We start from the raw sequence: 12,597 nt of genomic DNA on the forward strand, positions 1-12,597 counted from the left end.
AGGGTCAACAATTAGATATCTTAGTTAAACTAAAGACGATTAAACAACACTATAAAAACTGGCATAAAGCATACAAGTTCATTAGAAATATCCAGGATAGTCAAAAGATGATAAAACAGTGTTGTTCGTAAAGAAATCAGAGGTACTCTACTCAATGGTGGAAATATGACTCAACATCAAAACAGTTGGGTAGCCCATTTCCAGAATGCCGATTATGCAGATAGAGTGACCGCCTATAGAAATTATAGTGAGTGGTTCTTCAAATGGGTTCCATCCTATGATGTGGATGACTTGCAAGATGTGATAGTAAAACTGAAGAACTCAGCTGTTTGTGGTCTAGATGGTCACACTAATACTGTTTATAAGATAGATCCTATTCTATGGTCCAACATACTCTAGCTGCTATACCTGTAGATAATAGACTCTGGCATAATAAAAAAGCCATTGTGGTAACTTTCTATAAAAAAGGTGATCAATTATCATCAATAAATGATCTTTCTATAATTCTGATCGATATGTCCAGTAAAATCTTGGCATCACTAGTATTAAAAGATTTAGAAGATTGGATACTACAGTCAGGGCGCCTATCTATGTTTCAAACAGGGTTTCTGAAGCATATGGGGATGACCCTAAATGATTTAGTATACAGGTACTGCCAACAAAAATCCCTGCTAAAATCTTCTCTGCCATTATATTCCGTACATTAGATATGGCCTCTGCAATTGACAAGGCAATTAGGAGTAAGCTTTGGTGTAAATTACAAGGATGGAATATTCCTCAGGGTCTATTGAATATGCTTATATTATTCCACATGGACAACACACTACAGGTCACATTAGATACATCTTGCGCCCTGCCCAAACCAATCACGGTAAATGTGGGCTTGAGACAAGGGTGTGTTCTTGCCCCTTGTCTATTTCACCTTTTGATTGCCGGACATGTCAGAGGATATGGCAAAACTGGACTTATTTCCTCCTAAAATCATTAATCTATCATTAATAGTAATGGCTATCGAATGAGATTATTTTTTGGGATAAGACCCCTTATGGTTTACACAGTTGTTTTAATTGCTTAGGCATTTTGTAGGAGTCAACGGATTGGAAATCAATTTCTGCAAAATCTGAAACCATTGTTTTTTCTGGTGATCAGAAAAAGCATAGGTTCACATGGTCAATTAACAATACCAAGATGGAGGAAGTGCAAGATTTGATATATCTTGGTTTTACTGTTACTAATTAAAGCAAAGTAACAGCAATTAAAGATAGATTTAGTGTGAAATGTAGATCATTTCAGTCTTAAATGAAGATAATATTGGCCAAATATTGCTCATATACACTACTTCCATTAATTGAATTTGTGAAGTCAAACCTGGTATCAGCTATGGCCTGGAGCTATTAAATGACATTGATCTAGTTTTCTATGTCTATGTGTATTGGCTTGCTTTGGAGAGCGGTTTTGAATTTTACCTCTCAGTCCCGAGTTCCTTTATTCCGGTTAGAATTTGGAACGTTCTCATGGAGACTGTTTTAAGAAATAGATGCTATATGGTAAGATCTTAACAGGGGAGCCTAATTCTCTTTTTCAGGTACTAAATAACTCATGGTTGGATGGTGATGACTCTGCCGTTCTGCAATTCAACAAACAAAAGTCATACATTATTGGCTGCTATTTCAGTGCTAATTAATACACTATTAAGGTAAAAACAACGAAAGGCGTTTGATAATCATCATCATAAACAACCTTTATTTGGCAAAAAGCCTTTTAGGCACATTGTACAGATACAGTATGCATTGATATACAACAAATTTTAAACGCATATATTACAATACAAAACATTCTTTAAGATCCAAAGCCAAGACAGTCACTTAACATTTGTGCCATTCCAATCAGTACACGTCAAGGTGGCACTATACAATAATTTTTTCTCCTCAACCATGCCCTGTGAATATACTTTGAAACAAAATAAACCACATTCAAATCATTAGTCATTTTACAAAACTGCATTGCTTCCCTGGCTGTTGTGATATGAAATAACTGGAACAATGGTTTCAAGTACCTCACTCTTATCTATTTTAGAGTAGCACACGTTAACATACAATGATCAATTGTTTCTGTGCCTTTGCCACACATTAGCATTCTGGGCTACCCACCCCGTCCCACTTGCTCGTATTTTCACGCAATGGTAGGCAGCCCAGGCCAAGCCTCATGTATATAGCATGGGCATAGGCTGGCTCAATGTTATTCATGTATGATTCCATTCCATGGGAGATTTTAAGCTCCCAGTAGCTGGGGCCAGTGACCAGGGCTAATGAGATAGTTTGTGCCCTGGCCAGTTGATATCTATGAAAGGCCACATGTATTTATCTATTTGTATCAGGCTGGTTACCCTCAGGCATCAGGGCATCACATGAAGACACATCAGACAACAAGTAAACTAACATGGAGACGGGACAATATAAAGACAGTAGTGTAGTTCTGGGAGTTATTTCAAGAGGAGGGTTTTCAGCTTTTTCCTGAAGCACAAAGGGTTGGTTTCTAGTCTTAGATCTACAGGCAGACTATTCCATTTGACAGCTGCGGATATGGGAAAGGCCTTGCCCATTCCGTTGGATATTTTGTGGGCAGCTCCTCTGATTTGGCCTCTGTGTTCAGATCTTAATGAGCGGTCTGGAACATATCTGGAAATGTTTGATTTGAGGTATGATGGGGCTTTCCCATAAAGGCATTTATGGACTAGCTTCATGGCCTGTCTTCCACTTTGAGCCAATGAAGTTCCCTTCTGTCATTACTAATGTGTTTGGTCTTGGGTTTCTGCTTGATAATACTGATGGCATTGTTTTGTATGTGTTGGAGTTTTGTGGTGCACTGTTTATTTGCACTAAGCACCCTCCATTGCTCGCAGGTTTTGCCTGTATGCAGATAGACCAAGACATTGCTTAACATGGACCAGCCATTAGATCCTGTTGCATCCCCCCAGCGACATGACATGCTCTAAAGCTTCCCAATACTTCACTAGCTCTGGGTTACCCCAAACCCGGAGCCAATAAATAACAGGTCTAATACCTATTTCTTCATCAATGGGGGAAAGACCAAACTCCATGCGCACTGTGCTAGTTGGAGTAGTTTGCGGGAGCAACAAGATCGATTTAAAAAGTGTTTTCTGTAATCGTTAGAGTGGTAACATCAGCATGACCCCAGAATTCTGCCACATATATTGTTAACGCCTTAACCTGTGCTTGATATAGTTCAAAGCCGGCCTATTGCACCCTTACCATGTCTGGCATGATAAGCCTTCAGTGCCCCACTATTCTTCAGAATAACAGTATTGGCCTTAACCCAACGACCCCCACTAGAGGACTGAATCCCCAGATAACCATACCAGCCAATCTGTTCTAAGACTTTGCCCCCTACCTCCAAGCTCATTGGTTTGGTTCCTGATGGCTTTAACGAGAACAACATAACTTTGGTTTTTGAGATGTTTATCTCTAAACCCAGTCTGCCACATTCATCCACAAATGGACAAAGCAAGGCACAATCCCATGGGTGTGGTGGACAACAGAACGTCATCGTCGACGAAAACGAAACTGAGATGCAATCCCTCCCCATTTTTGGTGGATCCATACTCACCGCTAGCAGCCTCTCAATAATGTAATTAATGTACAGACAGAATAATACCCGGGCAAGAACACTTCCCTGGCGAACCCCTCTGTCCACATGGAAAGGGTCTGTAATTTTACATCCCCTCCCACAATGGACACTCACCATGGTATTGCTATACAAAAGCTGAATTGCTCGCAAAAGCTCACCAGGTATGTTTTTAGCAAGCATAATTTCCCTGAAGGTGACTCGGTTGTTTAGTGTCGTCCACCCAGGCCACAAGGTGTTGCAGCAAAACCTTAGCAAAGGTTTTCCCTGCAGCAACCAGCGGTATCTGGTAATATTATCCCCACCAATTAAATTGCCATATAGATGGTCGTCTGGAACGGCCATAGGCAATATTATTAGTGGGGTAAATGGGAGAAGGGGTTGCGGGGTGTCCCCTGCTCCCTTTAAAATAATGAGGGTTGTGGGGGTGTGCCCCGCAGTTTTAATGGGTTAATATCGCCACAAAAATATGGTGGCATTCTTGTATGGCAATTTTGTGTGGATATTAACACATGGAACTCATCCAGCAACGATATAGGTCAATAGTTTCCCGGTTCAGCCCGGTCTCCCTTTTTATATACAGGAACTATCACTGCTGAAGTCCAAGTTGTAGGCACACATCCAGTTTGCATAGCAGTATTAAATACCATTGTTAATACCGGGGCCCAGATAGCAAGCTCGCTTTTATAGAGGTCCACTGGCAACCCATCAGGTCTTGGTGCTTTTCCAACCTTCTGCGCTCTTATTGCATTCTCCACTTAAGCCATTGTGAATGTTAAATTGCCAGGTTCCCCATGATTGCCACCTATGCCCTCCCCCAGCTTACGCTCCTGCACACTCCCTCATCCTTGCTTTAAACAACCGTGAAACGATATCTAACCTTAAACGTTACAAGTTGCATTGGGGTGCACTTCCTACACTACAATCACCTATGGCCTATGTTAAAAAATGCCATTTGCCGGTGGCAAGAATGTGGCTCTTAACCTGTTCAACGTGTTTCAAACAATGGCGGTCATAGGTCCTATAATAAAACTGCAGCGAGTTGAGCCTATGTGCAGAGTTTGTGAACTTAACTATGTAGAAACATTGTACCATCAAATAAACGAATGCCTGAGGTTGGTAGATAAGAGACACTTACACGTCTAAAAATGTGCACTCTTTAGGAGTGCGGTCTATTCTGAAACACTATGGTCAAGAGTCATGGCTGAGAGAAAACAGAGCCTATCCTTAGCACTAATTGACTGAAGGTCTAAAGAAAACGTAGATACAGATATTTTATTATAAGGCACCTTGGCACTTTGCACTTTTATAAGCAAGTTAATGTACAATTGATGAATGTATATCATTCTTTCTCTAGGTTGTCTATTATCTGTGTTTAGTCTTCCTTTGTATCACTCTAGCTTGATCTATTCAGATAGAATATGTGAATTTTGGACATTGACTGTTTTTACTTGGTTGGTTGTATTATTTATGGAAATGTCTTTTGGTTTTATTTTGTAACGTATAAAGGATAAGATTTTAACCAAAAATACGTGTAAATAAAAGTACATTCCTGAACGTAAAACTAATTTAAAAAAAATATGGTTCAGTAAACTAAAAGAGATGCGCAGTTTAGTAAGACTGTAAAGAGTTGAATATAGAAGGGTACTCGCTATCTCCACAGAAGTTAGTAGTTTCTTGTAATAAGTGAAAAGCAGCAAGACCATGGCTGAAGTAATTTTAAGGGTATTTTCTTGAAGCAGCAGAGTTCCCTTATCTATTTGCCTTTACATGTAAATGTGGCCTTGCAATGGTGGAAAAATAAACATTGGACTCAGCTACAGACATTAAAGTTTGTTGGTGTAGATGTGAAAAGGGAGAGAGGGGGAGGGGAGTTGGAATGGGACAGGAGAAGTTTGAAGTAGCCCGCAGATAATGACTATGGAGCTGGAGTAAAAAGACATTGAAAGGGGTCTGTTGAATGGGTGAGGAGGACAAGGGCAGAAAAAGGGAGACTGTAGTCTTTGTGGAATCTTCTGTCCGTTTTAGAAGGACCTGTTCCGCACTCCCCCTCCCGTATATTCATGTTTCCATGCAGACAACCACCCCACAGAACTGAACAGCAGCAGAATCTCCGACTGCAAGAGCACAAGGATTGAGAGACCATACCTTCCACGAATCGCTGAAGGGAAGTACAAACAAGTAAATGCGTAGACCATGTCGTACAAGACAGAATCCAAGAAACACCTGATACTTGATAAGTCACCATGTGACAATACAAAAAGTATTATGCCATGAAGTTCATGGGTCACATGCATTTCGTGGGTCATGTAGATAAACTAAGTTACTACACTGGCATGTCTGGCAGAACCTTAAAGATGTTTCTAAAACCTGATTGCTGTATGTGTAGGGGAAGGGGTGTACTTTTCCCGTTACTTTTCGGCTAATTTGTCACTACCATGAATGCCCTTTATCTTTCCTTTTTGAAGTGAAACGGCATATTCCATTTTATTCACCTGTACTAACTTTTCATGTTCATATCAGAACACACCTTCTCCCTTTGTTGAACTGTTGATAGACCCTTTCCCACACAAACCTGCCACTTGCTGAATCTAATTAGTACCCCCAGCATACTCTTGACAAACCCTGTCCACTGCAAATGGGTTTCAAGTCCTACCATCTCCTTCTCCTTGCTGCTCGCATTATCAACTACCTGCTCGGCAATCCCTCCACCACTCTTTGCTACAGTGTTCCTTTGGTTCTTAATGCTAGGCTTCAAAAACATCTGAAATTAAATAAATAACAATATTGGCAGTTTGAGGGAACACTATCCCAAAGAGGAATTGACTGTTACATTTTTTTTCTTATTGTTTGGAGAGATTATTTTTTCATGCACCCTTTTTCTCGGTACTCAGTATGCATAACTGTGTAATAAGAGAACAGATTGGGCCTCATCACGAGTTGTGCGGTAGCCCTTAAATGCAGCGGTAACGCTATTACTGCCACATTTAAGGGTCTGTCCAATCACGAGTCTGGCAGCATTTACCCCCAGCTCTAAGCATACATTCATCAACTTCTGTGGGAAATTAAGTTTCTATAATTATCATGAGAGATTTGCCAAGATGTGACAGACAACGTAATTTCGGACACTTTTGAAGAGACATGCACCGTTTCCTGTCACCTGCTTTACTACAAAAGCACTGTATTGTGTCACCCGCATGACTTCAAAAGTGAGTGCCGTTAATGTCAGCTAGAATGCTGATAGTGTGGAAAGTTTAGGAACAATGAACAGCTGAATTTTACATGAACTGCTGAACTTTAGGAACAATAAACATAGAACTACGGAGGTATGATATGATATGATATGATATGATATGGCATTTATAACGCACCTATACACAAGTGTTTCAAGGCACGACGAGGCAAGGGGGGCGACAACGGGAGGATAGACAACGATCCTACTAGGCCAGGTGTCATTCAGATCGCGCAAGTGCATGGGAAGGAGGGAAAAGGAAAAGTGCGTGGGCGAAGGGGGAGGAGAAAGTGCAGTACATGGGAAAGTGGAATAAATAAGATAAATAAGACAAATAAAATAGCCAGCTAGTGGCAAGTGCAAGGAAGTGCAGACATAAGTGCTGGTAGGGGGACTGTAGGGATACAGAAAACGGTCCCCAGGTGCAGGGGTTGCCAGGGAGGCAGTGCAGGTGGGCAATTGACGGGGCCTGGGCCAGAGATCAGAAAGGGTGGGCAGGTAACCAGTGCAATTTCAGACAGGAATTCAGCAGGGGAGGGGAGGAGAGAAAGCAGAAGCAAAGAGGAAGGTTTTTAGGTGTTTCCGGAACCGGAGATGGTTCTCCTTGAGTTTCAGGGAGGTAGGAAGGCTGTTCCAGAGAGAGGCCCCTGCCGAAGAGAGTGATCTGCCACCAATTCGTTGCTTGGAGAAGCGACAGACCCTGAGGGATTTGGAGGCAGATGAGCGAAGATCTTGAGAAGGAAGATATTTAGGAAGAGAGAGTTGAAGGTATTGAGAGCCATATGGGAGGAGTAAGCATTGCAGACGGCTTAAAAAGAGTTTTTTAGAAACGCTTATATTTGATACTTTTTGCATTGTCTACACCATGGAATCTACCCTCATGCCACGTTTCAGGTTTGTAGCATGTTGGGAAGTATGCTAAACATTTTGAACAGACACACACACATCTCCACCAATGTCCTTTTTATGTATTTAGAGATATTATATTTATATTATATATAAAGTTATTGATTATCTTATTGCCGCCAATCCTGGAATATTTGGGGAAATTGTTTTATTGTTGGAGGGTGTATTTTTAGGGAACTGTCACCACCAGGGGGTCATTTTCACAGAGACATTATTGCTGAATACCTGTATAATACCTGTCCTTTGTAGTTCTGCCAATACACAATGATTAACATTGGCTAAAAAACACCCTAATCATAAATCCCAATACATCATCTAAGAATACAAAAAAAAAAATCAGAACAAGCACTGGGAGCCGCTCTACTGAGAACAAACACTTGAAACAATTGGTTCTCTGGGAAAGTGCCCACTGAGGCGAGTCTACAACCACGTTTTTGCTCACTATACCTTTCATAGCGGAGGAATGTCCATTTGCATAACAGCCTGATCCCGCCCACTTGGGAAGTCCAGCATCAAAATGCTAGGCAATTCTCACCTGAACAAGAGTAACAGCTTGGAAAGGCACAGCTCACTGATGAGGCTCGACTAGGCTGAAACACATGTCTGGGATTGCTTTTGTACTCTTTTTCAGAAGAGATTTGCCCTATGCTTTAGGTATTTAGGGTATTCCCCATGTATGCATTTGATTAGTCACAATATATGAGTGTAGTAATGTCATTGTGAGTAGGACTGAACCCTAAAGCTGCTTCTTAGCTATGAAACTGCTCCAGTGTTCCATTTCTCTTGCACACACCTCATTAGATGGGGTAGTGTTAAAATATGGTCTGGACATAGAATCACTTTTATATCAAGAATGACTCCAAAGTGATTCTCCTTGTTGCTGGAGGTCATTGACTGACCAAGAACGTTTTGCAGTGTTGGGTTAGTTAGTTGGCTTTTATGGGCAGGAAGTATTCAAGCTAACAAAGAGGTGGAAATAGTCCCAGCACTTCTACATCCAGTTGCAAAGCTGTTCAATGCACTGCTTCATCCATGTGAGAGGAGCAGAATATCAGCAGAGCCAGAAGACTTAGAATTGGATTTAGTATACAACTTCAACCATATGCCGATAAGAAATCCTACGTGGCTGACATCTTGCAACACAAAAACCAAGCCTTTTCCATGCCCTAACCTAGCATCGTCTGATACCCTAAATACCAGTCAATTCTACCAGTGATAGATTAGATGTAAACCCGCTACAAAAGAGCTGGTTCCGCCACCAAGGGATAACAGGCTTGATATGGTGCCTGCATCTGTCAAAGATAATGAAACACACAATGGTACCACACTGACCAAAATGCCCAGGGTAACCATGATGCTCCTGTCAAGTGAGTATGACAGAAGGTCCGCAATTGGCCTGTAGTTGAGTGATACTGGGGTTACACACTTTTGGACAACCTGATGTTTTTTTTTACATAACTATTTTCTTATAAGTCTGGGCCTACACCAATATTTCAGCATATTCTTAAATGCTTTTAGTGGCAGGATGGTTCTTGTGAGGTGCTGGCACAGAGAGGCAGCTAATGACTTTCTTGATCGAGGTTGAAGCAACAAATGTGAATAAAACTGGGGTCAGTGGCTTTCTGTGTCGGTTTGGTGTTTTTGGTTGGAGGTTTGCTGTTATGTTTAATGTCATGCTGCGTTATACTCATTGTATATAAAAGAGGAAGGTTGATGATTTGTTCCAGGTGTATGCTGATTATTTTCATGTTGCTTCAAAGTAGGTTGCTTCTAGAGCTTGAAATGTGATCTTAAATTGCTTGTATTTGGATATTTTTAGATGTTAACTTTCTGAAAATTTGAGTTCGAGTTATTGCTATTACCATGCTTATTCAGCTTGTATGCGTATAAGTTTGAGGTCTCTTGGGTGAATTGTTGAAACATCCCTTGATTTTCTTGTTGCTGGACGGTGATGTCTTATTCTGTTATTTGTTGAATAGCATCCTTTAGATTGTGTGGTATGTTGAGAGGTGGGGCTTAAGGGATCAAGTCAATTTGTCGGATATGAAAGTACTCTCTGTTGTTGAAGGGTGAGTAGGCGATCGTGAACCTAATGACACAGTGATTTGTCAAAGCAGGGATATATATTTTCATAAAGATCAGCGTGTGAGGCTGTTGATGTCTGGGAGTGAGTTATGTGAGCAATTGGCCTAGTGTTATGGCTTTGAATTGTTAGGTGCCATATTTCAAAATGGGGTCACAGAGAAAGTCTGTATACAGGTGAAAATCACAGAGAAGATGGTCGTCCGTTTTCACTCACTGAGGAGCTGTCAAGATGAAATCATTTCGAAGCTCATTTTGAAGCTAGATTGGCTAAGATGATGATGCAGTCCATGGTGAGCCCATTACTGTGTGATGGAAAAAGTAGCTTAAATGATCATCAACTAATGTCTGTTGGCTGTTATCAGGCTGAAATGCTGGAACATGCTGTCACACAGATACTCTTTTTGATATTTTACTGCAGGTTGCATGCACAACCTTCAACAGTAATGCAAGAATGCAAAGAGAATGTCTCTTTTGGTTGACTTGAGGATTGCGTGCCAAATGTGTGAAGGTTTGGGACGTCTATTGGTAGGTAGGTAGCATTGAAGCTTTGTGTTAGCTAAGAGATGAGATGTCAGAGTTGTGCATAGATGTTGGATGGAATTGTAAAAGCATCAATGCATTCGATTTCCATTTCTGTAGTAAGGCTTGGTTGACAGTCTCGTTTTAGGAAAATGTCCACCTAGGTTGTCCCTTCATTTTTTGTTTGTACATTTCTTTCTTGAAATTTCTTTCTTGAAAAAAGTCAGTGTTACACGTACAGAGCAGAAACATAAAAACAAATATACATGTTCTCTTCATTACCTAGACTCTGATCATAGTTGTTGCTGCGTTCAAGTACATGTCTTACCTGGATTCTTGGCTTCATGATCTTCGACAGAAATGGCTTACCGTCTGCCAACGTCACTCTATTTGCTGCAGATGGTTGACCCGTGAGAAAAGTGTGATCAGAAAAGGGGGGGGGGGAGCAACCCTTGAAAAAAAAACAAAGTATGAAAAATCTCCACAGCAAGTGGATAACACTGATGGCTGAATGATGGGCTGGTTCTTGCTGGTCACTTGCTGTTTGGCCACAAAAGCAGGGTAGCTATTGCAAGACACGGGGGCATAGATGGAAATTGTTGGGCACAGACTGACCCCGGAAGGAAAAGACGCTAAGGAAGAGGACAGTTGACACACAGCTGAAGGGAAGGCAAACATGCCCAGGCAGGAGTTGGCACAAGAAAAGGACTAGGAGCTGAGAAGCAAGGGGCCTGGCAGGACAGAAAAGCAAGGCAAGAAGGGGCTGGAGAAGCAGAACTGAATAGTCTACCGAGCATTGTCAGAGACACTAACCAGTAGTGCTGTGGCATGAATATTACAACATTGTTTCCCTTTTCATATCTTTGCTGAGCTGAGTTCACATCCATGGCCTAGAGGTTGACACGGGTAGTTTAGGATTGGGCTCCAGGTGGTTAATTGGAATCAGAGGATATCTTGGAATGATTTCAGTCTGTCTCTGTCCACAATCCTCCTCACGCTGGTCATACAAATCATCTGGACCCCAAACCCTGCCCAGGAATGGTGGATTTTCTTGCTCATCTCACCCCGAGCAAACCCTTCAGAAAAGATGTGGTGTGCTCTGGTCATCTGGCTAGGCTTCCGCTGAACTCCTGTCAGAGGCCGAATGACACCAAGTTTTCACATGAGCATCAGATGTCACTTGGATGATTCAGTCAGGATGTAGTCCATGGCAGGGGAATTTCAGGCATATGAAGCAGTTGCCATACCTCCTGACTATAAACAATTACACAGTGCATGCCTACTTTTTGCGAGTTTCCTAAATAATGTAATGGAAGTAGGCTCCTACATATACACAAGTATAGGAAGATAGACAGTGTGCATACACTTCGGTGCATGGACCATTCGTTTATGCCTCAGCATACACAGCTGTGCCAAGAGACGATTTAAGTTGCAATGAGCACTATACAACTGATACCCAATATTTGCAATGGTTACCTCCAGCACACCTGCTAGTGTTAAAGTGCAAATAGAGGTGTCTACATATTCTGCTACTTGCTGAGAAACATGAGAGTTCTCTGCAAGACCAGAGTGGCCACTGAAGCATAGGGTACAATCAGTTGCTTAGTGATACATTAGTCATGAGTTCTTTTAATGAATATACTATATTCTTCCCTACTCTATTATGGAATGAGTTACATTCAGAGTTATGACTTTTCAACAAAATAATTCAGGAAAGTGCTGAAATCCATCCCCTTGCCGCAAGGCTTCCCCGAGTAACCTAGTCCAGTGCCTTCTGTTATTGTTAAGTACTTCTTACTTCCTTTCTTCCACCTGATATTTTTTTTATTAAAATAGATTAGTGTTAGTCAACTGGAGATTACCTGGTTGTGAAAATGTACTTATTTCCCTTTTTATTACTCAACCTCACCTCTTCACCCCTCCTGCAAATTCCCCATTCCACCTCTAGCTCCACCGATTTTGCTCAGTTTGCTCTGATGTGGTTATAAATGTATGTGGCACCTAATAAATACAAATAGCATTTGTATTATGTATTGTCCTACTTAATATGTATCTAAAAACTGCAAACATTCTCATTTTAGAGTAAATTCATGCATTTACTTTTCTTGTGTTTTTGTAGGACCATCGAATAGAGGAGCTGACTGTACTGCTCAGCCAATTCAGACGAGTCAAGGACTTTGTGATGGCTGCTCATGGTAACGCACCCGAAT

The 12,597-nt window shown here is 41.3% G+C and overlaps 1 protein-coding gene across 12 annotated transcripts in view; it reads left to right on the forward strand.

Moving 5' to 3' along the window:
- Positions 1-12,597, forward strand: part of PPFIBP2 (PPFIA binding protein 2) — a 1,806,653-nt gene that overhangs the window by 1,356,863 nt on the left and 437,193 nt on the right. For all 12 annotated transcript variants that reach the window (XM_069623590.1, XM_069623589.1, XM_069623593.1 and 9 more), the window contains one exon: positions 12,507-12,582. In XM_069623590.1, coding sequence (XP_069479691.1) covers positions 12,507-12,582 — 76 coding nt within the window. The remainder of the gene's footprint in view (positions 1-12,506; positions 12,583-12,597) is intronic.

This window comes from Ambystoma mexicanum, chromosome 11 (assembly GCF_040938575.1).
Source record: "Ambystoma mexicanum isolate Mex_15411 chromosome 11, UKY_AmexF1_1, whole genome shotgun sequence".
Taxonomy (NCBI): Eukaryota; Metazoa; Chordata; class Amphibia; order Caudata; family Ambystomatidae; genus Ambystoma; species Ambystoma mexicanum.